The 27,778-nt window shown below is 41.8% G+C and overlaps 1 protein-coding gene across 1 annotated transcript in view; it reads right to left on the reverse strand.

Annotated features, from left to right (window-relative positions):
* Window positions 1-1,340: 1,340 nt before the first annotated feature.
* Window positions 1,341-27,778, reverse strand: part of LOC311495702 (unconventional myosin-IXAa-like) — a 118,742-nt gene continuing 92,304 nt past the window's right edge. The window contains exons 12-40 of the mRNA XM_084555248.1: window positions 21,880-22,001; window positions 19,325-19,466; window positions 17,823-18,018; window positions 17,026-17,142; window positions 15,069-15,144; window positions 14,066-14,203; window positions 13,566-13,605; window positions 13,320-13,442; window positions 13,025-13,105; window positions 12,798-12,908; window positions 12,409-12,531; window positions 11,806-11,955; window positions 10,695-10,996; window positions 9,316-10,512; window positions 8,959-9,043; window positions 8,519-8,719; window positions 7,004-7,101; window positions 6,803-6,906; window positions 6,329-6,546; window positions 5,784-5,900; window positions 5,404-5,592; window positions 5,091-5,138; window positions 4,875-4,986; window positions 4,004-4,065; window positions 3,429-3,621; window positions 2,746-2,874; window positions 2,508-2,613; window positions 2,094-2,225; window positions 1,341-1,534 (exon numbers count right to left, since the gene is read on the reverse strand). Coding sequence (XP_084411374.1) covers window positions 1,396-1,534; window positions 2,094-2,225; window positions 2,508-2,613; window positions 2,746-2,874; window positions 3,429-3,621; window positions 4,004-4,065; window positions 4,875-4,986; window positions 5,091-5,138; window positions 5,404-5,592; window positions 5,784-5,900; window positions 6,329-6,546; window positions 6,803-6,906; window positions 7,004-7,101; window positions 8,519-8,719; window positions 8,959-9,043; window positions 9,316-10,512; window positions 10,695-10,996; window positions 11,806-11,955; window positions 12,409-12,531; window positions 12,798-12,908; window positions 13,025-13,105; window positions 13,320-13,442; window positions 13,566-13,605; window positions 14,066-14,203; window positions 15,069-15,144; window positions 17,026-17,142; window positions 17,823-18,018; window positions 19,325-19,466; window positions 21,880-22,001 — 4,851 coding nt within the window. The 3' untranslated portion in view covers window positions 1,341-1,395. The remainder of the gene's footprint in view (window positions 1,535-2,093; window positions 2,226-2,507; window positions 2,614-2,745; window positions 2,875-3,428; window positions 3,622-4,003; window positions 4,066-4,874; window positions 4,987-5,090; window positions 5,139-5,403; window positions 5,593-5,783; window positions 5,901-6,328; window positions 6,547-6,802; window positions 6,907-7,003; window positions 7,102-8,518; window positions 8,720-8,958; window positions 9,044-9,315; window positions 10,513-10,694; window positions 10,997-11,805; window positions 11,956-12,408; window positions 12,532-12,797; window positions 12,909-13,024; window positions 13,106-13,319; window positions 13,443-13,565; window positions 13,606-14,065; window positions 14,204-15,068; window positions 15,145-17,025; window positions 17,143-17,822; window positions 18,019-19,324; window positions 19,467-21,879; window positions 22,002-27,778) is intronic.

Here is a 27,778-nt window from a genome sequence, read left to right on the forward strand (position 1 = left end):
ACACAAAAAAGCGGCGACATCAAACAAAGAATTAGTTGACAGACAGACGTGACGAGTACTGTGACCATACAGCATGAGTGGACAGATTAAGTAGACTGACGGACAGGACAGGACAGGACTGGTGGTGGGCGGGCACATGATTGGTCTGACTGGGGCATACATACCGGGGTGGCAGTGCGGGTTATGCTCATAAACCTAACTGCAATTAGTACAGGTTTCTGGAAGGAGGAGTAGGGGGAGGAAGGAAGGAAGGACATATTAGGGTTACGGAGCGATGACAATCATCATGTAAGTGTGGATTTAGTTATTTGCAGATCAAAAGATGTTTAAACTGAGACTGACAAGGTTGGAAAGTGATCCAAGGCACTGTTCAGACCTGGTTTTGAAATGCTTGTTTCAAAATATGTGTAATTTCCTGCAGCCTTCATGTCGTGATGCGCACACAACAAACAGCACTGTTGATGGTTCTGACACAGTGGAAGGTTGTGATCCATGAAAGACAGCAGCTCTTAAAATATTTTACTATTGATGTTAAGTTGCATAAAAACTGTGATTGGATCTTGATATAATCAGCAACCAGTATTTTAAGATGGTTACTTGTGATCACATCACTGAGAACACATTCAACTAACCAGGTCTAAAGAGCGCCTAGATCTAAAATAAAACAAAAATCATCACTTTATAACCTCATGGTGTCAGGTTTTATCAGTTCTAGATATCTCTAGACCTGCAAATCAATAAAACCATGCTTACGTGGAAAGTTCAGATACATGTGATTGCTAAAGGAATTTGGGAAGCTTGGGAATCACAAGTTAGTATAGTGTTTCTGATTGACATCTGCCAGAGAGTGTATTTATTGTGAAAACAGCTAAAGAAGAAAACAATCATGTTGAATCTCCCTTATTTTTTAATAAGTCGGCTGTTTATTTATTTCAGATTAGCTGGTTGTCTGAAGTCATCTTCATTCAGTGATTACCTTCTTACTAGTGATTTGAATGTATCCATTTAAATGAACAACATCAGATGACCCCTCATCTTCTTTGGCTCTAAGTAAGTTAGAAGATGTTAGAAGTGGCAGATACATGTATTAAAAACAGAGATTTAATTGTGTCCCGTTGTGGATGTTTATAGTGCATCCCATTGAGTGTGTGCTTTGGTCAGCTTTTTGCTGGCGTAAAAAAAAAACACAGCTAAATCTGTTGAAAGATGAAAGATGTAAAGAAACACAGAGGAATGAACTCCTGCCATGGCCGTGTGAAAACCATGCCAGCCGCTCATAGAGCTGAAAACTGTTTCCATTTATATGATGAAGAGAACGAAACAAGTTTAGGGGAAAGACACCCACCTCGGTGACAGGCAGTAAAAATTATTCAAGCTTTCGTCTTTTGTGTAACTCTAGCTTGACCTTACCATGGACTTCCTGATGTGGGTCAGTCTGCTCTTGGCTTTGTTCTCTGCGAACTCCAGACTGCTGATGTCCTTCAGACGAGCTTTGTACTTGCTCATCTGCTCGTTGATGATCAGCTCCACGCACCTACGGGCCACAGATCCATTCAGACAAGATGTGAATACTCAGGTGCAGTCATGTACTACGTTTGTACAAGAAGTGACATAAGGTTAAAGCTGGTTAACAACTTGTTTCAAACTAGTCATTTAGGTAATCGGGTTGCACCACTAAAATGTCACCACTATGTAAACTGGTTACTAGGCGTGTCTATAATGCTGTCCAGTCTGCTGTCCAAAATTTATAAAATGACAATTTCAGGGTGCCAAAAGAAGCTATTAATTAAAGTGACCAGCAAACCTATGCGAATCTTTTATTGATATACAGTGTGTAAACACAGGGAAATGGACCAGGCAGAATATAATATATTAATATCTTAGTCAGATGCTATTTGGTCTATTAGTTAAATTTAACTTGTTTTATAATGTAAGATATGTTTTATTATGCCAGTTTACATCTAAAGTTTTAACCAGTATTTTAATTTAAAGCGTATATTTAGTCAGTCCAAATGAAGGCATATAAACAGAGGTTCACACACAGTAATGCTAAAGTACTTCAACATTAGTTTTTCCACTGTCTCTGGACATACGCTGTTGTTTTGCTGATGTCTTGGACGCTCTGCAGTGGGTCGATAGTATCGGGGCAGCGAAGGATGCAGGGAGCAAACACGATGGCAAGGGCGTTGGCTGACATCCTGTTGGTGTCCTCTTGCAGGGCGATCCTGTAACATACCACAGCGTGATATATTTAACCCCAATCCTCAGAGAGTATAACGCATTTTCTCACAAAACACACCACTGACAGGATGTTATGCGACCAGAAAAGATAATCCTGTGTGTCTGACAAAGAATCTGAAACCACTGCAGCCACGATTTAAAAAAGCTCTCACTTCACTTAGAGGGCAAAAACAACATTCAGACCTTATTTCAAAACCTTATTTTCAGACTCGGGCTGTCTTGCCTGGGGCTGCACTGCTGATGTTGACTCTCATCTCATTACTCACCTGACCAGATGGAAGATGAGGCGCTCTAGTGTGCTGAGGTGAGTCCTGCTGAGCTGGTCGATCACTGAATACACGCCCCGGATCATCTCCCGCTTGTCTGGCTGACCTGAAGAGAGAAACAAAAACCACACCACATATTTCAGACAAGTGCCTGTTTCGAAACTGACTCCCAGCCGGAGGAGCCTCTGAACCGAAAAGCAGCAATAAAGAGTCACTGAGGGGATAATTATGAGCTTACCCATGGCTCTAAGGAACTCCTCGTACAGTTCAAAGGTCATGAGAGGGCTTGGCAGGTCACGGAGCCACTGTTTGAGCACACTGGCAATGACGTGGATGTTGTAGTCATCAAGGTTTACGATGCTCACATCTAGGGCAAAGAAATAAGCTCAGGAAAATGAACCAAACATCCATGTGGTTACTCTTTTTTGATGGATGGATGGTTGGTAGAGCAACAGCTACCAAAGTGGAACAACAGTGGAGCGTCCCAGGATTGCTTTCTCCTTTGGATGAATTCTAGTAAAATTTTATTTTTAAATATTAAGATATAATTTTATCCAGTATAATAATATCCAATCTGTCTCATCTGTACTTAGTCTTTGGTGCAATTAGCAAGTGTTAGCATGCTAACTCCAACTAAATGTTAAATGTAAGCAGATAGCAAAAATTATACCTGTCAAAACCAACATGTTAGCATGCTACCAACTACAGCCTCAGAGACCGACTAGAATGGCTGCATACTGCTGTTCACGCTGCTTCTCTTTCTGCATGATTTTATAAATTAGCCATTGCATTTCTGTGCATTAGGTAGCATTGCTTTCACTGAAAATAAATACATCACTGGCAATGAGCATCAGATATATGAAAGACAAGCATGGTTTTGGTCGTATTTTTCCTTGATTCCAGGGTTTGTGTCAGTCCCACCTGTGTCCAGCCCCTGTCGCAGTTCTTTGATCTTGTTGGTGGAGCCCGACTTCCTGTAGATCCCCTCCGTGTAGAGGCCGTGCATCTCGATGTAGTTGATGAGTTTCTCCACCAGTTGGGGCACGGTACGCTCTTCACTGGTCAGCCGGGACAACTCTACGCCAAACTGCCGAGACGACAGCTCTGGGTCGTACTTGAGACACAGAAATACACCATCATTAAAGGGGGTCCTCCAGTGAATTCAGGTCTAATTTCTTGTTTCGAACAGGTACTGAGACACAGACTGTAACTGACCTAAACTGTCATAACATACCATATTGATTAAATCACAAATGGTTTGCTAGAAAAGTCGTTTCTCATACATATTGAATTGTTTTCCTTTTTCAAAAGGCAATACAGCAAGTTTTTACTCAGATAACATGAAGACACATAATAAATTGAGGCTTACTGTAGGTAACTGTGCTATGACATCCATATCCATTGCTTAAGTTTGAGATATTATGAGATATGAGATATCGAGATATTGCAGAATCTTAAAAAACAAGAAAAATCCGGACCAGAAATGATCCACCTACCTTTTTACTGCACTTGGTGGTCATCTTGGAGCAGCACTTCCTGTGGCAGGCGTAGCGACACACTGCAGACAAAGAACAACACAGTCAGAATGAAGGCATCTCTACAACCTCCTCCCAACAATGTCTACAGCGGCTGCAGTCAGCCACAACCTCGAAGACTCAGGTAAGCGCCGAGGCGGGCAGAGAGCTTGGAAATGACGTCAAAAAGTGCAGATGGAGCTCTGTAACTAGATAGAAGACAGATTTATGAAAGGAGCGGTGGGTTTAATCGAATTTTGCCAACACTCAGGGAAAGTGTCTTTTGAAAGTATAATGTGTGTGTGTGTGTCGTAGAAGGAGTAGAAGGGGGTGCAATGTGCCATGTGGGTGGAAATAAAACCTGTGTGTCTGTGGGTAAGTGAGTTAGAGAAGCATTAGGAACTGCTGCTGCTGTCTATATTTATGTGTCTCTGTGTGTAATCATGGGCAAGCTTGAAGATCCTTACAACTTCCTTTAAGGCTGAATACAAGAGCTGATGCGGTTTTGCCATAAAAAGTAAAATTAAATGCTTAAAAGAAACTCCAAACTGTCCTCCTTTATTGATCCACAATGTACCAATATCCCAAAACTATTCTTTTCAAAAGTTTCATTCTACGTCTGTGCTGTGGCTTCAGGTCTCTGCTTCACCCTTGTGTAAGACACATATATCGAACCAGGATTGGCTCCAAACTCGTGGACAACAAACCTTTAACAAACTCAACAAAACTCAACACACTGATTATTCCATTATCACCATACATCATGTCAAACTCTGCAGTATCTGCTGTTTCCCTTAATTATTATATAGTTCCTAAATACATGTTTTGGTTTGTTTTTTTGATTAATGCTCACATTTGCAGACACAGGCTCGGTCCATCATCCAGATGAGGGAGGAGCAGTACTCGCAGTAGGTGGGGATGCTGTACTGGGTGGACTTGAAGATGTGGCCGTTGTGTTCCTCCACCTGCAGGGGCAGCAGAAACACCAGTCAGCTCAGTTCAAGTATCAAAGTCATCACTTTTTAATTCCAAACGCTTCCTTGCTCACTACAAATGTGTTGCGACTCACAATATCAGTTTCCTTCTTCCTCGACTTCTTTCGCTCACGTTTAGGAGCCTGAAAAAGAAAAAAGACAGTGTAATGACATATGTAATGAAATCATAAATAATTAAGTATAGACATTACCTGAAGTTTGCAGTATGATATTTAATAAAATAACTTTCATGTTCTATATACTTGGCATTATTTGCACTTGTTTCTCGAAATATATTGCATAATTTTCCACTTGTTTGCTTCTATCTTTGCAATGTGCAAAGGAAATTTGGGCTAGATACAAATCTCACTGTCATCCTTCAATACATTCATACAGTTTTTAACATACCCTGCCAATGGTTCCCTCCATGGGCTTATACTCTGTCATGAACTCATCCAGGAAGACCTTGAAGGTGTTGACCCACACCTTCACAGGTGACTCGCTCCAGTCTCTCTGCTCCAGACGCATGGTCTTCTCCAGGATGTGCTCAAACAACGCGTACAGGTCCTTGTAACGGATACTCCTCCCATCATCCATCTGGAATTGAGGAAAAAAAAAAGAAAAGTCTGCATGAAACTCAACAGAACATCGGTACTCTTCTAATCTAGTGTCGGCTTTTCGCATTATTCTGTCATCTCAAATGACTGAGTGGACAAATCACTAGTGACGGGATAACATGTTATGTTACGCTTCAAGCGGATGGGAACAAATTAAGAAGAAGAACTCACAGCCAGGGCGGTGGAGTAGGAGTTGAAGATGTTGATCCTGAACTCCTTAAGCGCTTTCTTGAAGACGACGTCCACCATAGTGTCCTTTTTACCAGCTTCAGAATCAAGGTCAGCAATCTGGAAGGACAAATGTTTCCAAGTTAACAGTAATATTCTTGGATTTGGACTCATCATAATGCAATAAATCCAAAGAACTTTATATATTGTTATATACATTATGCACTATTATTGGTTAGTAATGATCGGTATCAGCAGTTTTAATGTATTAAAGATCTCTAAGAAGATGTCCTCTCTAGTCCCATCCTCGTTAGGGTCCAAAGCTAAGCCATATTCTAAATGTTTTCCCTCAGTTAACTGTTAAGAACATCAACAGTGCTGCGAGTCAACTCCTGGTGCTGTTTAAACATTTTTTTCTACTTTTTAATAATTGTCTTTGAGACCATCCAGTAGTTATTTAAACTCTAGAGCCATTTATGTAACCACGTGAAGACATCAGTTCAGGTGAAGCTTATTCATGGGTGAGTTGGTTAGGTGCACCCTCTGACCTTCTTCATGAGGAAGTCGTTCATGCTGCGATAGTCGTGGGCTGAGGAGAGGATGAGGAGAGCGTCGTTCTGCCACTGAGCGGGTTCCAGAGCGATACTGCTGATCTTCACGCTGCGCCGCCTCCTCATTTTGGGAGAGGGCTCCTTGTTCTCCTTACTGTCCCTGACCCCCCGAGAAGCAGCTTCCAAATCTGGACTGTGAGGAGGAGACGTGCCTTCTGCGGGGCAAAGAATGGGAAATTTTTATTTAATCCAGTAGTAAGAGACAGTAGCTGATATTTCTTTGAATATTGTTTATACTGTGTTCTGCTGTCATTTTGTTTCCCTTCATGACCTCTGAACACCTTTTAGAACTTACCTGCACAGCAATTTTGTAGCTCTGTAACAATTCGTGTTGATTTGTATATATACTGTATATCTGTAAATCTACACTCAATGGCTACAGACAGCACATTTTGTATCTTTTGCTTTTACCATGTGCCTCTCCAGATTCACTCCTGCTGGCTTGCTTCTCTCTTGACAGTTTCTTCTCGCTATGTTTTGTCTTACTCCAGAATCGCATCTTCCCTCTCATCCTGCTAAATATGCAAACAAATTAAAGTTACTTGAAAAATATGCAAAAATCTTCCATAAAAATGGTTCTGCAGAGTAAAGACAGACACTCGTGGGACCTACCTTCCATCGTGACTGGAGGTTTTCCTCAAGACCTCCACCTTGCCCAGGTCCCCTGATGACATGGTCTTATGGATCTTCTTCTGGTCTTTGTGAGATGACTGTCGAGAAAACAACGATGCATAGTGAGAAACACCACAACATATATTAGAGCTGGCTTCAGTCAGCTGATAAGCCTCTGTCAGGTGTCAGATAGGTCCAGGATGCTGTGGAGTTTGATGGGTGGATATTAGTAACAGCCTCCAGGAGCTTGTTAAATACTGGTTGGTTCTGTATGAACTGCTGATGAACATGCCTTATGGAAAGTAAAACTATGTTACTGAGTGATACCGTGTGTTCCTATAACATCCTATTGAAGACAGAAAGAAGTATGTCACATCGTTAGAGTAAATCATGGAAGTAACAACATATCTGAGTAAAGCACTACTGCGTCTACTGATAAATGATAAATGACACAAATATCTACTTCATCTGAGGTCTTCTAAGAAATCAGGAAGATCAGCATGAGTCATGTGACAGAGAAACAGAAGTCGCACTCCTTTTAGAAAATAACGTTGTTAGTGAGAAGTTACTCTGCTCGAGGTTTCATTGACTCCAGCATGCAGTACCAGCGGCTTGTCGTGCAGTTGGTTGTTGTAGGTCAAGATATGAGTAGACAACATGTTTGAACACAACCCCTGAGTGAGCACTGTGACCGTCTCGGGTTGATTATCATGAAAGACAATAGGGATACTTTAATACACTGGCATTTTGGGTTTTATCCTTTTAGCTTTCCTTCAACAGAAGTTTTCTTCTTAATTCATCTACCCAGAGCATTTTTTATTTGGTTGGTTGAGGAGGTCAACAGCGTATTATTATTTCAGGCTCGCTTTAGTTTAGCTACCGTTCAGTAACAATGTCAAATAAAAAGAAATAAGCTTAATTTTAAAAGAACATTGGCTTCAGAACTAGTGCTGCACTGATTAATGACAACTGATTATTCATTTGAGTCCTTCATTAAGCAAAAATGTCAAATCAGCACTGGAAATTTTTTTTTTTTGTAAATCTGAACCATCTTGGATCTGAACTGCTCATCAGACATTAAAAAATGCCTTTTACAACGTGGTACATGTTAAATGAAAGAAAGCTGGCGATAAAACTCCCAAATGTTGGTGTATCCCCTAAATGAGGTGGTTTTATGTGAGATGAAGGAAGTGATCTCTAGAAGTAGCAGCTTACAGTAGCTTGGGTTTATTCTCAAACCAGCAGCCACCAAAGCAACGTGCAAGGCCATTCACTACAGAAGGTGACAGATCTTTTCACCTACATCAGTACTGTAAAACAACAGCTAGCATATTAGCAGAGAAACTTCTGTTTGGTCCAACAGCGATGAAACGGTATGGCAAAAAGTAAGGTTAGCAGTGTTAAAAAGCTCCTCCCCCTGCCATGTGGCCAGGTCCAAAAGGGCGGAAGGGGGGAGAAAAGTGGACAGGAAACTCGTTTGGAGGTCAAGGGACCCCTGGAGATCCGGTATTTTACCATCTCGGAGTCACTGTGACAGTCAACCTCGGGGTGGGCACGTGGGGGAGACAGGGAAGGGGGCAGCGTGCAGGAGTGGGCGGGAATGTAGTATTCATCATCGTCGTCCGACTGTGTCGCCCCCTCAGAGTTACAGCGGGTGAGGAAGTCAGAGCGCGTCCGGGACATTCTGGCTTTCTTTTTGGGGTGGGGGCGGCCCACCTGCTTCCAGGCACAGGAACAGATCAACCGTGTGCTAGTGTGTGTTTTTGTTTTTATGCATGAAATCTTGGAACTGACTTAAGATAAAAAATGTAAAATGTTATTTCTGCAACCCCCAAGTGAAGTCTGATGCATCTTTTATGAGGTAAATTCAAAGTAAAAAAAACAACAACAATGTGCTGCGATGTGAAAAGGACGTGAATGTGAAGAGAGTGTGGCTGTGTACGTTCGTGTCCTACCTCTCTGTTTCTGGATCCAGCAGATTTGGAGTCATCTCTGTACATGGAAAGAGATCGTTCCTGGTTTACCAAATCCTTATCTGACCTGAAATTAACAACAAATTAACACAAAAAAAAAAAATCAAATGAACTTCATATGAACTTTAAATGAACAGAACTGTTTCACTTTCTGCACAAACTCTTGAAATCTAAAAAGATCCTTGACTTTATAATGGACACACTGTATGTTGTATGTGTGGGGTATTTCAGAAGTGTCACTGCAGGTATACAAAGGATTTGGAACAGCAACAATATATTTTGAGACATTTGCATAAACCTACTATCATACTGTATCTGTCAGCATTAGAGTTTACTTACTTGGAGAATGGCAGCTTGCGTCTGGGAGGAGAGAAAACAGAGTTGGACGGTTTCTCCACCATGTTCACAATCACAGTCTGGCCGGAGCTCTTCTTCTGGGCTTTTGGAGGTTTGGTATCTAGGACTGGGCTAGGGGCCTCCTGCGCAGGCCGGATCATCTTCCTCTCCTGCTGACCGGGGAGAGCAGTGGGAACACTGGACTTTGGCTCCGGGACAAGCTGGATGTCCACATCTGAGGAACAAACCCCTGGATCTTCTTGACTCTCCCCAAGAGTCTTTGATAAAGGGGACGTAGAAGACTTATCCAACCCAAATACGTCTCTTTTGGCCTTGGTAGAAATCCCATGAGGCTGCTCCCTCTCTGATCCTACTTCCAAACCTGTAATGGGGGTCATTTGAGAACTGGCTGCTTCTGTATGAGAAGTTCTTTCAGGAGTTTGGGCTGCCAGCAGCTCTCCCTCCTCCAAAGGACTCTCTTTCTGCATACTGATCAACACCACTACAGGCCTTCGACCTGTGGACTCCCTCCTTTCTTTGTATGATTTTCTGGGGCTTTCATATTTTGGTTCATGAACGGGACTTTGGTCAGAAGCAATATAAAATGTTGCCCTTGGCCCTTCCACTTCGTTTGGTAGCTCTGTCATAGTCTTTTCATTAAAGTTGGAATCTCTCAGCCCATCATGAATGTCAATATCAAGAGTTTGGGGTGGTTCTTGGGGTGCAATCAGCGGGGGATCAAATCCTCCAGAGCCTTCAGTCTCCATGTCTTCCACACTGAGCAGTTCAAAACTTCCATGACTAGCTGGGGATCCCCGGGGTGAATGTACCTGAAGCTCATCCTGCTGACAGGTGCTGCTGTTTGGGACCGGGTCTTCCTGCAGTGAACCCCCAACACTTGTGGTTCGGACTTTGAGAAGCTCCAAGCTGAACTGGGCCTGCTGCAGCTCTCTCATTCGCCTGCTCTCTCGTTTTGATCGAGTCTTATGGCTAGTGTCATCTATGCTCCTACTTCGCTCTGAGTCCTCTTCTTTTTCAGTCTCTGCTACATTAGAGTCTTCAGAAATCTCTAAAGTGATATCCTGCACATAAATTTCCCCTCCTGAAGAAGGGAGGTCCTCCACGGTGCCCGCATCAATCTCTGCCGGCGGACTCGGTTGTCTGCCGAGTCTGTCATGTTGCTCCTTTAGGTCTGTAAACCTGAAAACAATATTTGAGAGAAAGGCAAAAGTGTCATCAACAAACATCTCAATTATACTAAAGATTTAATAAACACATATTTAATCAGATTCCATTCATTATTTAAATGTCCACCAAAAGAAACTGTCTCTTGTCAAACTAGTCAATACTCCCACAGACTCGTGCTCAACTCTTTCACTCACCTGAGTCGTGATAGGTATCCTCTGCCAATCGCCTGCAACTGTGTCACTGTCCTGTGCGTTCTGCAGTAGCACTTCTTCTCCTTGTATCCTCTCCAGGCTGTTTGAATTGTTGTAGCTGCCAGAGTCCTGCGACGGCAGCAGTTTCTCCAGTTCCTCTGTATGACGACGGCGGAGTCCCGCCAGTGCAGGAACTTCCTGCGCTCACTGTAACCCCTCCAAGCCGCCTGCAGGCACACCACCGCCCCCTCCTCTATGCTCAAATCAATGGCGGACTGCTTGAGGAGACAGCATCGCCACCATCGCTGCAGAAAGGGGAAAGGAGCAAGAAAATCTAACATTTATATATACATCTCTATGACTTTGAATCTAGACGAATTTAACTGTTCGAGGCATACAACAGTACGTCAGGATAATTTAATACATGACTGCAATGCTTGACAGGCTGAGGACACCTTGCTTTAAATTAAACCCTGGAATATCTAACCCTAACCCCATCTCAAAACTCAACTGTACTCTTGGCAGGGCCAGACTAAAAAGTCCTGAATCTTCTTCCTCTGTATACCTTTTTGCACTTTGCTTTTTTTGTCTTAGTATTCTTTTTCTACTCATACTCAATTTAACATCGATTTTCTTTTTTTTTTTCTTATGATAATTAAACAATATCACCCAAAAAATGAGTAGCCTTCTCTGGTTTTGAAGTATAAACTCTGTTTCGTTTCTGACTACACCCAGCATTGCAGTGACAATGAGTGAGTGATTTTAAGTTGCCCCTGTGAGTGCAAACAAGTTTTTAATGTGTGTTGATCTGGTAGAAATCACATGACTGAGTAATGACTGAAAACTGCTGTGAGGGCATATGTACACATAATCGCCACTAGAGACTCTATTAAGAAACATTGTCTTTATCTGTCTGGAAGAAATGCACAACTATTAATCACTTGATGTTTAAACAGTCAGAGACTATGGAGCCTTAATGGACCATGGAAGCGCCTCCTAAAGAAACCAAGTATGAATGGTGCCATTACAGAGGTAAGGAGACTACAGCAACATGGTTGTAATGCTGGAGTATGTCCATTTACTGGCTTGATGCCCTCCCATCACATCGTCTCACCTGGATGGCACACGCAGCTCGTCTCATGCTGACAAAGTGCTTCCTCTCTAGGACGGCCCTGAAGCGGCGCTGCAGCGTGACGATTCGCCGCAGCACCTCCTGGTGAAGGAGGGTCTGAAGACGCTGACGCTCCACTTCCCGCAGGAATACCTACATCACAATGGAGCATGATGATTAGATGAATATGAATGAACATAAATGCTATGATGCGTGCACATTTCATCTTTGGGTCTTAGGCTGATTTGCAACAGATGATGAACTGAATAGACAATTATTTAGATTAAAATCTTCAAGGTACTTTAACAAGTGATTTTAAGATGTCTGGAAAGCAGTTTAATTTCAGAAGACAGTTTAAGAAGGTATTTACAGTAAGTAGAGTCTAATTTTAGGATCCAAATCTGAGAAGATTAACTGATGTTAATGTTTTAACTTGAAAAATGATTTGATACTTTCTAAGCGTAATTGCCAATAGCCAATAGCCGATATCTTGTTTGCTTGTTGTGGCTGTCTTGACTGAGATAGAAGATGTTTAACACTAAGACAACTTGTACTGTATAGTAATGAAAGTAAAACAACAGATGGACTGATTTCCAGAACAAGTACCATTGTGTTTCCCACTTGATACCCAGCGGGTGGCAGGTGGATCTGTCTGAAGAACTCCCTGATTCCTGACTTCGTTGGGCTCGTGCCCCGGGGAAGCAGCACATGAAAGTGACGAACAAAGTCCTGAAAGAAGACGTGCGTATGATCAATGAACCATCTTTAGACACAATGCTGCTTAAACAGGCAATTTACATGAAAAACAGCACATTACAGCACACTTTGTTGACTACCTGCTCTTCATAGACAGTTCGACTGCACATCCAAACGTGCAGACAAATAACTGATATAATCTGCTAGCCATCTGTATCAGTGCTCAAAGGTTCAAATAAATATCCAAAAAAACGGCATGATTGAGGAACTGCTGTGGGACGGCAGCAGGAAAGGATTACCTGGAAAGTGTACTTGATGCTGTATCCTGATTGTCGGATCCGGACGGTTTCCAGCATGCCCGTGTACCTAAGCTGTCTGAGCACCAGACTGTCATTGAAACGCAACGGCAGCTGAGCAAGACGGAAAGCAAAAGCATTAATGAGTAAAGATTTAAACAGAAATAGGCTTCCAGTCACTCTGAGCAGCAGTTGCAGTTCAGTATTGACGCTTCTGCGGTAGAAGATACCTTCTCAGCGTTGGAGCGAATACACTTGACGAAGTACGGCTCGGATTGATCGAGAGTCTCCATCAGCTTATTGAGTGATGCCTGTGCACACAAACACAAACCAGCAACATCACATTCTCATTCAGGTTGAAAGAAAATACAACTTATATTCAAAAATGTGGATTAGTGTATAATCTTTCCAGTCTGCAAGTTTAAATATATTACAATTTTACTGCTACAAAAAGTCAGTTCACTGTGTCATTGACGTTGTTGTACTTTATCAAGTCTTCCAGCAGAGGGAGACAGCAGCACTGACCTGGAATTGAGCACTGATGCTGGGAGGTTTCTTCTTCTTGTGCAGGTGAAGCAGAGACTTGGTGATGCGGTCATGGAGCGTCACACTACTCAAGTAGCGCAGTGACTTAATGTCCAACAAGTGCTGCACAGGTATTACATGAATCAGTGTGTTATTATATGTAACGGAAGTCTTACACATTTTAACAGACGGTTTAGGTACTGTTTCAAGAAAATGCTGTGTTGTTGCGTCAGGTCAGTGTCTTACCTTGGGAAGGGTAGGTTTACTTTTGCAGTTTTTGTTCCTCCTACAGGTGAGAGAAAGTTTATCCAAGTTTATCTAACTGTGCATAGCAGCGTCATTTCAAAGTTCACTCTGCTCATGTACGTTGGAATTCTTGACATTTAGAAACTGACTGCGGAGCACTAAAATCATGAAAAAGCAAAGGTTACTTGTGATTTCCTCCCTTTTAGACGTAACAAATAACAATACAGACTAAACAGGCCTTATACTCTCAGTGCACAACACATATTTCCAAAGCTGAGGCTTGACATGGTAGGTAAAAAATTGTTAAAAGAGCAAAAACAACAAAATGCACAGTATTTTGAGGATAATAATCCGCATATAAAGTGTGTTACTACTAATATTAGACCACCACATAGTTAGCTTTAAGCGAGGTAAGTAACAGTGGCTTAATATGTATGATAAAAAACAGTATATGCAAAATAATAAAATGTTGAGTCTCTGTGTGTGTGTGTGTCGCTTACAGTAGGATTCCTTGAGCTCTCTCCAGGAGCTTGCTGTTGGTTGAGTTGAGGAAGATCCCGTCTTCTTCCAGGGCGGGACTTCCCGTTGAGAGACGACTCGACCTGGGACGTCCATTACATCCAACACCGTAGCCATCCCTACAGGGGGAAGGAGGGATGAGAAGTAAATACACGGTACTGATTCACTTTGTTGTCAACTACACAGAGTAATTCAGGGATGTATTTTGATTTATCACTTCCTGCGAAGGACGATTTTCCAGGGACAATACAAGCACACCACGTTAATGTTATTACACAACAGTAAACACTACTACAGACAGGCTGAGAGATGTAGGTCTTTGACTCTGACACTCAGGCCTTTGTGTAGACCTTGCATTAATATCTGATCTGGGCAATCCAATCACAAGTGGCCAGCTTTAAGTACCTGTGTTCACACCTGGCATTATCTATCTATCTATCTATCTATCTATCTATCTATCTATCTATCTATCTATCTATCTATTAAAATGTGTCTTCATATGCGTACTCAGTCAGCTTTTTAGATCCGAACTGAGTTTTGTGCTCTGTACTGACAGAATCACACTCGTCATATTAAATACTTCCGTATGTTAATTCTTGATTCGATGCGTTTATTTTTAGTTAGTTAACAGCTACCAGGACAGAATATTTGCTCATATTTGCTTTATTCTCATGCTCTCATTTCTAATGAACAACGCCACTTACAATGCTTTTTCCTTTCCTGATGATCATTTATATCATTTTCTGAATGAATGAGGCAAAACTCCGCTGACATCAGAGCTGACTCATTGTGTTTTAACGCTACCAAAGGAATGCGACCCAGACCACCTCCAAGTGTGGCCTGAGATAGGATCTCTCAAATGCGTCCTCAATGCGTCCTGGGTGTGTTCACACCTGTACTTCAAGCTGGTCACTTGAGATCAGATTCCCCAGGACGGATGTTAATGCAAGGTTTGAACGGGGCCTCATATTGACTCATACTCACCAGCTGGCCTTCTCATTCAGGGCGTTGGTGCCATGAAGATCTGACAAAGGTGTCCGGGGATTCTTCCTAGTGATGTCTTGATGGAAAGTAAAAAAAGAAAGAAAGGATATGCAGCATGAGATTTAAAGCTCACTGGATTTATGTACACCACCATTTCAGTCACTCTCCACTTGAAACCAGAGCATGAAGATCCAACCCTTCAGGGCCCCCACACTTCTTTTTGTTGCTCTCACTTCCACTCCTCTCAAAACCCACTCTCGACCCTTTCTTCACCTTCACCTCTGCGAAGCATAACAACCACCGCAGCTCTTTTTTCAACGCTGACATGATATATTTCATGCAGAGCCTTCGGCCACTATCTACCCACTGTCCTCCCCTCATCCTCTGCTCAAGTCTCCCAGGAAGGCCTCAAGGTCTGAGTAAAGGCAAGTATAATGAAATCAAGGAACAATTCTACACTTTAACATGTTTATTTGCTGTGTATAATATGTAATGAGAACACTAATACCACTGTCATGTCCTTATGGTAAATATGAAGCTACAGCCAGCACCTGGATTGCTTAGCTTAGCGGAAAGACTGGAAATAGGGCAAATACATGCTGAATGGGATTGACTGCTTCTTGGGTACAGTGCAGTACACGGGGGTCTATTACTTGCACTTTGGAGTCATTGAGCGAATAATTATTAGGAATAATTTCTTTAAAACCAAGAAAAAGTGAGGGGACTGACTGTACACGTGTATTTTCATTAAACTGGAGACTCGTGAGAAAAAGTACAAAAAAGAAAGCTAAACGTGGATGTGGATGCAACATGCTATATTCCATTTATTTTTCATTAGACTCTAAAAAACCGATGAGGAGTTCTTTGTTTTTACCTGACAAAGCTCCTCCAAGGCTAAAGAAGACATTACACAACTGTTTCCACAGGCTGACTCGTACTAACCATAACTGATGGCATGGTGTGAAATCGGTTTCGCTTTAACAGAAGAAACACTTTTGGGAGTTTCCTTGGCAATTTCTTTGGAAACCAGTTTCAGTGCTGGCAGGTGTTAAATTCCACCACAGTCGTGTGTATGAAAGCAAAGTGAGGGCACGTGATGTGAAGACACACTCGGCCACGCCAGCGTTGTTATCAGTGCTAAGACGAGTAATAACGGATGACCAGAAAAACCGTGGGTGTCATTAAACCCTGATGATCCGCACAGCCCTGATTCACTTGTCTGATCACTCGTGCGTGGGAAAATTTTCTGGTTAAGAGATTTGCTCTCAGGTGAGTTCATCTTTGCAGAGCTCAAAATAACACACACACCTGATTTCTAATGTCTTATTAAGGCCTGGAATAAAAACAGCTTACTGAGGCTCACACGAGGGATACACCATTACCAGCTTCTAGTCAGCACAGACTGGGATTGATTTCTTTGGAGAGGTGATGGTGAAGGGCTTCTGACTGGAATTTAAAAGCCTTTAGCTCAGTTCAGTAGGAATACACCCCATTATAAACCATGTTAATACAATGCCCCTTTTTAAACATTAAATCAAAATATTATCAGTGTGGAGTCCATTAAAGCATAAATGTGTATGTGGGCTATTTAAATAGCTAAATCACACAAAACCCAGGAAGTTGACGGACAGATTATAAAGCTGCTCATAATTCTTTTGGATTAAAACGAATTATATTTACTTTTAGTAACAATGTTTTCTTCTGAAAGCAGCTCCACTGAAAATTGCGGCTTGACTAAAGTCGTCCAGACACTGTCACAGCTGCCTGTGTTACTGCATTGGTGAATCATTTTTGAAATCACACAAAACTGAATAAAAAAAATATAAAAAATTCAAATCTGGAGTTTCACTGTTTGTGTTTTCACGGCTGTCAGTCTGACTGAACTGTTAGCCAAGCAGAGGCACTTTAGCTTTTCTCCCCAGTCACGAAGAAGCTGAGGGTTTTTGGATTTACTTACTGTATTTCTCATCCTTGCATCTTTGAAGGATCTCGAGGCTCCTCTGGTGAACCGGGTGGTGAAGGAAACTAAAGTTGTCAACAGTTTTGACAACAGCACAGGGAACTGCATCATTCCCTACAGCAGAAAGAGACAGGCAGTGATTACGTTAGAAGTAGAACAATCCCTGCCGAGAAGGCACCCAACTTGTTGCTAAGCTGGTTGTAACTGATGTCCGCCCACTATAAAACCATTGACCAATACTAAAGTAAAAATAAAATATAAAAAGACTTCATGTGAAATAACCAAGTGGCAACATCTGGGCTTAAAAGTAAAGCAAACGCGCAAGTGCTGAAAACTGCAGTTCCTCTAATGGCCACTTGAGGCTGGCTCCAAAACTGAGTTAGTGGACCTCCATGTTAAAATCCCCAACTTTATAGAAGAAACAAACAAATTACAGTCTGGTGCAAAAAAAAAAAAAAAAAATTGTCTCATGACAACTGTATGTGGATGAATTTACAGTAACTCAACTGTTTAAAGCTATGAATACTTTAATCACGTGTTGCTAGGTCTCTGACCTAAGCATCACCTGCACACCTCACCTACACGCCACCTAGTTAGGTCAGGGGCTCGATGGAGTCAGGCACTGATGACCAAAAACAATTACAGTGAGCTTCAAAATCCCTCATCAGGAATTTTATTGGTTATGTCCCAGACAATTTGTCCACCTTTATATACAGTCAATCAAAATGACGGAAACGGTTTTGCTTAAATTTTCGAAAGTGATCTGCATACTAAACCTGTTTGCTGTTCCTCACCAGTTTTTTTGTGGGTATGTCTGCGGCCGGCCTCCCTGAAAGCCACATGGGCTCTGAAATAAGCACGCAGCACAGCCCAGCGGAAGGTTGCCACGGGGTCGATCCCCATCAGGCCACAGATGAAGGCGTTCTTGCTGCTCTTCAGCAAGGCCACAATGTCGGGACGCATGTGGTCAGTGTTCTTCTCTCTGAAGTCCTGAATGAAGGAAAGGACACAGGTCAAGCTTTGGTTACTTCTTAAGAACGAGAGCAAGTCATGATAATTACACAAACTGTTCATTTAATCTTCATGTGAATCTTCACGATCAAAGCAAAACAGTCAAGCAAACTAAAAACTAGCATTAATGACATATTCACATTCATCTCTTGCTTTGCATTAAATATGACAAAACACATGCCCCTGTCCTCTGCCCCATCTGTCTGTAAGGAATGAATTATCTCGACTGAAGCTGCGCTATGATAACAGAGCCGTGAACTATAAACCCTCCAACATATTCTCTCTCCATATGACACCAGTCAGCTGTGTGTTCAGTACCGAGCCAACGTCAGACACATTTCACTACTGTGCCTCTTGCTGCACAGTTCACACCGAACGACTCCTTGGCTCTCAGCAGATATGGAATACCTTTCCACGGCCATGATAACCAGCTGTTATGGATTTATATTATACAGTGAAACAACAATACCCTCGACCTATTCCAGCACATGTGCTTTTTATCAAAACGCAGCTGGGAAACCAGCGGAGAATTAGATCTAGCTGCAAAAATAGGTCGACAGGACAACAAGTAGATCTGCTGCAGACTTTCAGAGCCCATAAAGCTTGAATGAAGTGAGAAGAAGCTTTCTTTATCAGTATAGAGCTTTAGACTTTTACCACACAGACAGAAGGCCTCTGGTTTACTGATCTTTTAGGTTTTTAGCTGCACAAGGCAAAAAGGCGACCCGCTCAGTGCCAACCGCTGGCACATATTTAATGCAGAGAGCCCTCCTTCCCCTTGCTAAAGGCACATCGTGCCGGACAGCTCGCAACACAGATGCGTCATTTCCTATGAGAAAGCAGTACCTCTGAAATTATTGTGGAGAATATTCAGGACAGTATTTGTAATTATGTTGGATTATTGCAATAATAACAACAGTATTTGCATAAAGAACGTCTATTTATCCACTCCCACATTGATAGTATTAAAACATTATCGCTTTAAGATACATTTAGAAGAGATACAAAAAAGTGTGATTAATTTGCGATTAATCACGCGTTCCCCATACAACAGTGGTGATTAATCGTAACTAAACGTTTGACAAACCTAGTTGCTTCAGACCAGCACTAAATGAAATTAAAATTATAAACAATTATGGTTTCAGTTGTGTTTACTCATTAATGAATGTGTCATGATGCTGTAAGATATTCCTCAAGTGTCCACCAAATGGCTATTTACAGTGACAGTCACGTGATGGATGAATGTGAAGACTCAGACGCGTACAAACATGAGCATGAATCTCACCTTGACTCTGTACTTGACTTTACCGGCGTAGTGTCTGATGATGAAGGCGGGCTCCATGACAGCAGGGAACTCGATGTAGCTGTTTCCTTCATGTTGACGCTTGAACTTGTCCAGCAAGGTCTGATTGGAAGCTTGAGGGAAACTAGAAGGACATTGATCTCATCAGGGTCACGTTCAAAGCGCAATCCAAATGTAAAAGAAATACATTTCTTACTTTGGACTGAATGGACCAAAAGACAGGAACTAATGCACTCTCCTTTTTCATTCGTTTTGATCAGTGTTATTTTGAATTGAACAGTAACACAGTATACAGTTTCTCTAAATCAAACCCGGTAACCATCAGGGGTTAAATCTTGTGTCAATGGCTTGAATACAAACAGAGTTACGGGTCCTCTACTTGCAAATATCTTCGTAGGTTGTTTCACCTCTGCTTCATGGACATTTTAGCCATCTACCACTAACGTCGGCCGGCTGGTTTAACATTCCTAAAGGGATGTTTCATTTCATCTAAACCTCTCCTCTCTGCACCTCTGAAACTCACTGCTGGCTGAAGTACACCCGCAGGGCTCCTAAAGGCTGATGCTGTTACTGTAGAAATGAACCTCCACACTCATGCCCTTTTCTGCAGTAACCTAATCCATCTCTCCAGGGGCCCTGAAGCCCTGCGACTACCACTAAGTGTGAATGATGAGATCTCTAAGCGTCTTTCCTTCTTTCTCTGTAATCATTTAGCATGAAGCTCCTTCCTGTGACAGCATAAACCCCAGGAGAGACCCCGTCCCCCCTCATTTTTTCTTCAGAGATCCCCCTTTGACCCTAATTCTCCAAAATACACACTCACATATACACAAATATACACACAGCATTTGGTCCATTCCAGGCATTATTAGATCCAGATGAAGCAGCTAAGCTAAGTGGCAAGTAAGATGACAGCTAACAGAGATAAATATGGCTGTGTGCGTACCGCCTGATGTGTTTTTATGTGAAAGGAGTGGGAGAGCGTAGGATTTGATTTATGGAAAGAAAGATGCTGAGGCAGAGTGCTGACCTGCAGTAGAACGTTACACCATAGAGAAGGCTGAGAAAAACAAAAATGTCATCCAAGGAATCAGTTTGTGGTTGAGCTTAAGTTAAACCCTAGCAATAATAAATGAATTAAGAAAAAATCTTTGATTCAACAGACATCCTTTAACATGGTGATTAAAGACCAGATTTTCTTCCAATAACATGCAGGTTTTCTCACTTTTGGTGCTACTTGTTTAGATTTTGAAATAGTGGAATCAAAGGAAGTGATGTTACCCTACATTAGGATTAGTGACCTGGGGATCCTGAATATCCACTGAAAATCCAAACTAACGTTTCAAAATTTTATCCATTAAAGGGCACACCAAGACCTCTCAGAGGTGCTCTGGGGGCTCCCTGTATTTTATACACGAGGTGTCCCACCATGCCCGAAGTAAAGAGGACCCAAAGCTCAGAAGTTAATGCATTCTTATGAAATACAATATTTGGCGTATTAAGGAGCGCCCAATCTCACATAAGGCTGCAATAATGCACGGACATAGCAATGTTAGCGTTCATTTACAATTACGGCCACTCCTGCTGTCAGCAATGCTGAAAAAGAGACTTTATTTGAAAAAAGCCAGCTCTTGATTGTCAGAAGTATGGGAATTCTTAAAACAGAGACCTAATAAAATGCATGCTTTGTAAAACTAAAACAGCCTTCCATAGCAGCATGACTACTATGCGTGAGAATCTCAACAGAAAACACCCAATGACTTTCCAGCGAGACAGCTGGTTCAGTATTTGGACTGGTTGTTGTGTCCTAATCTGCTGTATTTCAGACAAGAACTAAAAAAAACACTCCCTCAAGCAGATGCTAATGTATAGTAGTACGTTTTCCAATGCATTTGCAAGCTGTAAGTAGTTTGTTTATGTGCACACAGACCGATAAATCTAAATGCTGCAGATTTCCATTAAGGTTAGGCTCTGTGTAGGCAACCCTTTACAGATAAATAATACAGCAGCATTTTCAATAACAATCAGCACATGTTAACGTTTAATCCTTAAAGTTAAATCACAACCAACACTATCTTTGCTAATTAGTGGCAGTAGTGGTAGTTAGCCAAAGGTTTAATCAAATACTCAGGAATTTATCAATAGATGAATTGAATAAATAATAACTGTTTGTATCGGGTCTAATCACACAGTGAATGCCGTACATTAAGATAAGTGAGATGACTTATGTAAATTACCTTGTTTAAATATAGCGCTTTTCTACCTAATTCCACTCAAAGTGCTTTACAGTCACAGACACATCTACCCGTTCGCTCACACAAGCACACACTGAACTGAACTGAGGGTTCAGTGTCTTGCTCAAGGACACTAACCGAACCACTAACCCTCTGGTTCGTGGACAACCCGCTCTACCTACTGAGCCGCAGCCGCCCTATGTGTGATGTCAACCATCATCTAAAAAGTACACTGATGACAAGATGAGCTGCATCTTGCTATACGTTTACATCAGGATCTGTGTGAATCAACAGGTGGCGTACTTGCACTCTTCATCCAGTAGGTGGAACAGAGCCGTGGGTTTCTTGCTGATGAGGTTGAGGCAGCCGCTGTTGTCGATGTATTCGATGTGGTGCCAGGTGATGCCCTCCGCCCTGTACTCCTCCTGCAGAGTGAAACACAGAGGACTCCGGTCAACAAACACATAAAGCAGAAATGATGCAGGCCAGCAAGTTTGAGTCTTAGGATCAAACAACATACTGTCCCTGACTTTATTTCGATAAGCTAAAGCTAAATATAATTTGCTGTTTTTCTGAAAGATTCACACACATATAAACACAGTCCTCAGCCATTCTCTGGTTGGAACTGAGCTCAACTCACCATTTAAGACCATGATAACAATTCAAATGTTTGTTCACATGGGCCAGAAGACCTTATACTCGTGCCTGTTTTCTCCAGTGTCACACAAAAAGTCCAAGCAGGTTTCCATGAATTGAAAAACCTGATTAGTCACTGTCAAAACAGCACGCTGCTTGTGGACTGTCAGTAAAAGCACAGTCAGCTGGTAAGGTCTATATGCCTCCAGAGGCCATTGACAGCCAACGTAAATGACCCATATCCCCTTAATACCCCTAAGGGAGAAGCCAGTGGGACAGACAGATTAAAATCCCTCTGCCAGCTGGGATGGAAAGTGGAAAAAAGTGTCAGGGGAGGTACAAGGAGAATGTTCTCCTCTAGGATAGCTACTGTTGAGGTACATTTGAGAACGGCATGTAAACAGATCCTGCTTCAGCGACTCTCAGGTCGCAGTGTGTTTGACCAATGGAAAAACGCATGCACGCTCAGCAACAATGGTAAGAGTCAGCAACAGCAAGGCAGTGAGTCTAGCTGAACAGAATGAGAAGAAAAGGTGCAAGTGTATCAGGTTAATCAATAGCAATAATGATTAAAGGGCTTATGGCAGCCCTTAGATGCTGCAGTGCTCTTCACAGCACCTGATATCCAAAGACGGAAAGAACAAAAGACTGCTTCCTGTGCTATTATTAGAGTCTTGTGTGTAGTTGGAATAACTGGTAGGTCACTGAAAGCAATACTGTGTTTCCCTCTTTAATGAATGAACGTGCTCAGAAATCTGGAAATCTTCCTGTTTATTTCACATGTGCATTGCAGGCAAAATGCTGCAGAACATGAATGTGCTCAGTACATGTGCATGGCCTTTCACACAGATACGTCTGTTATTACACATTTGTTCATATCAAGAGTACCCCGGCCTTTAGACAGTCAACAAGCAATCAGTACGCACAGGAATGTACATAAAGATTAATGACTGATCTTAAAATAAACATTGTTTTAATTATAACTTTAGGGTGTTTGAGTGCATAACATACCTGTTTTAAGTGTTGATGTCTACATATTGTATCGAGTTTTATGTGTGCCATTGTGTTTATAACTATTTGATTACTAATTACTACTGTATTTATGGCACCATTTATATGTTTCTATTAGAGTCAGTATGTATTTTTGAACTCGCATTAAATACACAAAGGAAAAAAAAGTCAAATATTTTGACAGTCAGCTGGAGCCCATGCTACCTCACTATTAAACTGAGACAGAAGTATTTAAAGCAGCGCTGGAACATACTTTTACATAGGCGACACGTCTGCCCTCTCGTTCTTTTTTAAGGCCGCTGAATCACTGACGAGGCATTCAGAACATGTGGTGCGTTTGGTTTTTATTCAGAGCCTGCACCGGATCAAGGAAAAATGAAAACAGTGCCGTAAAAAGTTGCATGTGTGTGCTTTTGTTTAAATCTCATCAAGCCGAGCGCTCGGCGATGGCTGACACAGTTCATCTGGCTACCTTTGTTGTGTCTGTGAGAGTTTGTGAACACATGTGTTGACTCAGAGACGGAATTGGATGCAGCCACTCTGATAGAGAGATAAACACACACTCATCAGCCATTTTATTACCAAACACATTAGCGTAAACGCTGCACAGAGGACTACAAAGCTGTGACTCACTATGCAAAACATGAATCAAGTTTCATTATTACATACCAGACATGCTGTGTCCAGCAAGTTTGAAACAGCTGTTTCAGGAGATGTTTTTGAGGAACAAACAAGCCTCTACATCTTCATATGATCTCTGATCATTGTAGAGCCATACTGCTTTAGTCTTCTGCAAGATTGAATTCACAGAAGTCCAGTTAAGGCACTAATTTAGACTGAGAATGACAAGTGAATGCCCATAAAGACAGAGAAAATAGAATGAGCTGCTCTGAGGGCTCAATAGAGATATAAAATCAAATGCTGGAATACAGGGGAGGTCCAATGAAAACATCTGATTTAATGAAGGTAATAGAGGAGACAGCCTAAAATGACAATATTAAATTAATAATAGTATAACTCAGATCATGTGAGAGCACGCCAGGCTTTGCCCACTGTAACCTGAGCTTGTCTGGTTTTAGCCAAGATGAAGTTTAACTAAGCATAAGCTCTCAGAATCAAAAGACTTTAAGTTAAAGCTGCAATTACTACCTTGTGGTTGTGTGTCTCTGCCAACCTGTTTCTTTGAGTTTACAGTGTTCAGCACTGGCCAGATACGTTGTGCAGAACATTGTAACGTCACAGTAAAGTTGACCTTCGAGATTTAAAAGGTCGTCACTTCTTTATTTTATCTTAAAACACATTTGTAAGAAGTTTTGTTTTAACCAGCATGGGAATTCTTGGCTACGGGCAAAGGGCTGTCTTCCGAGGTCACAGTGACCTTCAACCCCAATTGTTTTGTTTTTAATCCAAATTTTGTTCTGAAACATCCCGCTCACATGATTGAGTCGGATGTACATATGAACAAGCAACCTGGCCACGGTAAGCCCATACATCTTCAAGTGGTCAAATAAGCAAGCTGGTTGTGATGGTACAATGATGCAGTGAAGGGTTTTTGTCCGGTACTGACGGAGATCTATGGGAGCCTGCCTGGTTACACAAAATACAATCAACAAACGTTAAACTACCCAGCAGAATATAAGAAAATGCAATCAGCCTCACCATTACCAACTACAACACTGAAATGGACCTTTTCTTTAAAACGTTTCCTCTGACTTTAATATTTCCATATGATGATGCTAATAATTCTGCAGGACATATAGTTGTAGCAGAGTAATGCCACCAGTAGACCACATTTATATCAAATTATGTGAAAAAAAAAATATTGGACGCGCCACATTTGACGCGGAGGATGACAGGAAGTTTATTTGAAGGATCCAAGTAGGTCTTCTTCCACGACTGGCACTCTCTGATGTCTACCATTGTGCCACATTAATCATTTGAAGAAGATAAATGCCATGTCTGGCAGCACACATTACCTGTTTCAGGATTGCAACGGTTACAACTGCTAACTGCAGCTGCATCACCCTAACAGAGCACTTATGGAATGAGGTGGGACTGGATATCAGCCGCAAGCAGGAGACTGACATCTGGTTGTTAAAGAGACAATTTACCCATCACATAAGCCATGAAATACAGTTTAGCTTTGGAATAGGGGTTCTAAAATTTCCGATGCCGCACAAAAACAACAATTTCTATTAATGGACACTGTTGATTTTCCACAAAGCACTCTGAAATCAATTAAATGACACTTTGACATGTCCGCTAACACCTCTATGCAAAGAGAGACTAAAGATTAAACACATCCAAACTGCAAGCAATAAAAGCCCTAAAATCTCCTACTGTGCTGAAGAAAGCAGGGAGTTCTGTTGTGGTCAATGAGGTTTGTCAGGATTTGTGGTCATCCCTCCACCCGTTAGTCAACTATGTGTCTGTTCTCTGCTGCGTAACACAGTGCGAGGCAATGTGAAATGTGTTTGGCTCAACGCCCCGGTGGAGAGGTGAGGGAGGCTGTGTGTATTTGTGTGCAATTCTCCATCTATCCTGCTATCTCTTTTCCCCCTGTCTTTTTATTTCTCTCTCCCTCAGCGCCCGTCTCTCTTATTATGACAGCTGAGTGTTTTTATTGAGCAGACAGGAGGAACAGTGGTGCTATAATGAGAGCTGGAGCAGGTTCTGGTGGTTTTGAAAGGACTGAGAGAAGGAGATGTAGAAACTGATGGAGCTGTCAGACAAAAAAGAAGACATGCTGTAAGTGCTGCCATTTAACGCGCACTTCAAGCCGGTCTTGCCAAGGCATATAATAGCATATGAAGTCTGCAAAAAAAACGTTGCTTAATCAATGTGACTATTAAGAAATTAAAAAGGATACTTAATTAAAAAGAATGGGAGGTTCCTATTAAGGAAGAAGGGACATAAATTTGCGATTCCCCTTGCGTCACTTGCGTTACGACTCGACAGCAGGGTTTTCTATGCGATGAAGGTAAACCAGGCCACATATTTTTATTTCGGTTCCGAGCCCATATGATATCTCACTAGTAAAACATGATACCGTGTTTGCCTTGGGCGGTGGCCGTCATGTGTTTTCTTACTTTGATATATCACACAGAAAAGAAATCGAGCACCAACTGGCATGTTGAGTGTAAACACTGGACTGGAGACTCCTCACACTCCGACTGGTGTGGTGCTATTAGCTTTGGCTGCCGTTCCAAAGGTAAACACACTCTGCTGATAAGGCCGAGAAGAGAAAAATCCCCCTGATGGATAGTGATAGTCACCTTTCAAAAATCAGGTGTGCCGACTGATAGAAAATATTGATTCACAGCTGATTGTTGATAACAGATTTTAGAAGCTTCAGGCAGATATTTTCTGGACACATTATCATTTAGAAACTGGACAGAAACGTCTGCACTTACAATTTGCAACTCAACTGACTAGTCACAACCACTGATTGTATATAAAGATGGGCAAATCTTTCATGAAATCACCCTTAGGATTTATGAAGAGCAGTTTTGAAGCTCATTGTAGAAGTTCTGGATGTCGCCATCTTGGCACAGCCTGACTCCATCTAACTCCCGGCTAACGGTCGATGAGATGGAGTGTGAGTGGGAGCTGGGTGAGCGCACCTGCTGTAGGTAAACAGCTAGCAACCTGTGACAGCACTCACCAGTAACTAAATGCAGGCAGTGTAACTTAAAGTGTTGATAAAATTTAAACAGTCATATAAAAATGTACCTCCTTATAGTTGGCATGATTGGGTAAATTAGCTATAGAGACCAAAACTATTTTTGTACCAGGCTGTTTATTTCTGCTGTAAAGTTGATCTATGGGGACTAACTCAAATTTGGAGTCAGCCTCAAGTGGCCATTAGAGGAACTGCAGTTTTTGGTACTTGAGGCGCTAGCTTCATTTTTCAGGTTACCGTTGGTCCCAAAAGCAGCACACTAAATGTAAACCCTGGACCACTGTGGGTTCTGTCCTTTGACAAGTAAGTGATTTATCAATAAAGGTTAATTATAAAAGATGTTTGTATCTTCAAAAATGTTCAAAAACAAAGGCTGTATTACTTTGTTGTGCTATGAATGTAGAATGAGAAACTTGAGCTGCAGATCTCTGGATACAGGTTATATGATTGCTTTAAGTTGTGATGTTCTTTTATTTCTGAGTTTGTGTTAGTTTGAGAGAAGGATTGTTGACCCTTTGGGTAATATGAAGTTTGCTTAAAAATGCTGCTTACTCAGTGTGACTATTAAGAAATTAAAGAGGACACTTGGTTCAAAAGAACTGGAGGGACATTATTTAAAGATTGTGTCCCCGGACACAATGTGTTTAGACTCCTCCCCTCAGGCCGCCGTTGCAGAGCACTGTACGCCAAAGCCACCTGCCACAAAGACAGTTTCTTCCCCCGGGCTGTCGCTCTGATGAACTCTGAGCAGTCACAGAGTGTCAGACCATTCACATGAACAACAACAATAACTCTGCGTTAACTGTATATACTCACTGTACAGCTCCTGGATCGCTGTATACATCTGCTCTTATCCTTTATTTTTCAATTTTT

This window comes from Chelon labrosus (genome assembly GCF_963514085.1).
Source record: "Chelon labrosus genome assembly, chromosome: 11".
In the NCBI taxonomy this organism is placed as follows: Eukaryota; Metazoa; Chordata; class Actinopteri; order Mugiliformes; family Mugilidae; genus Chelon; species Chelon labrosus.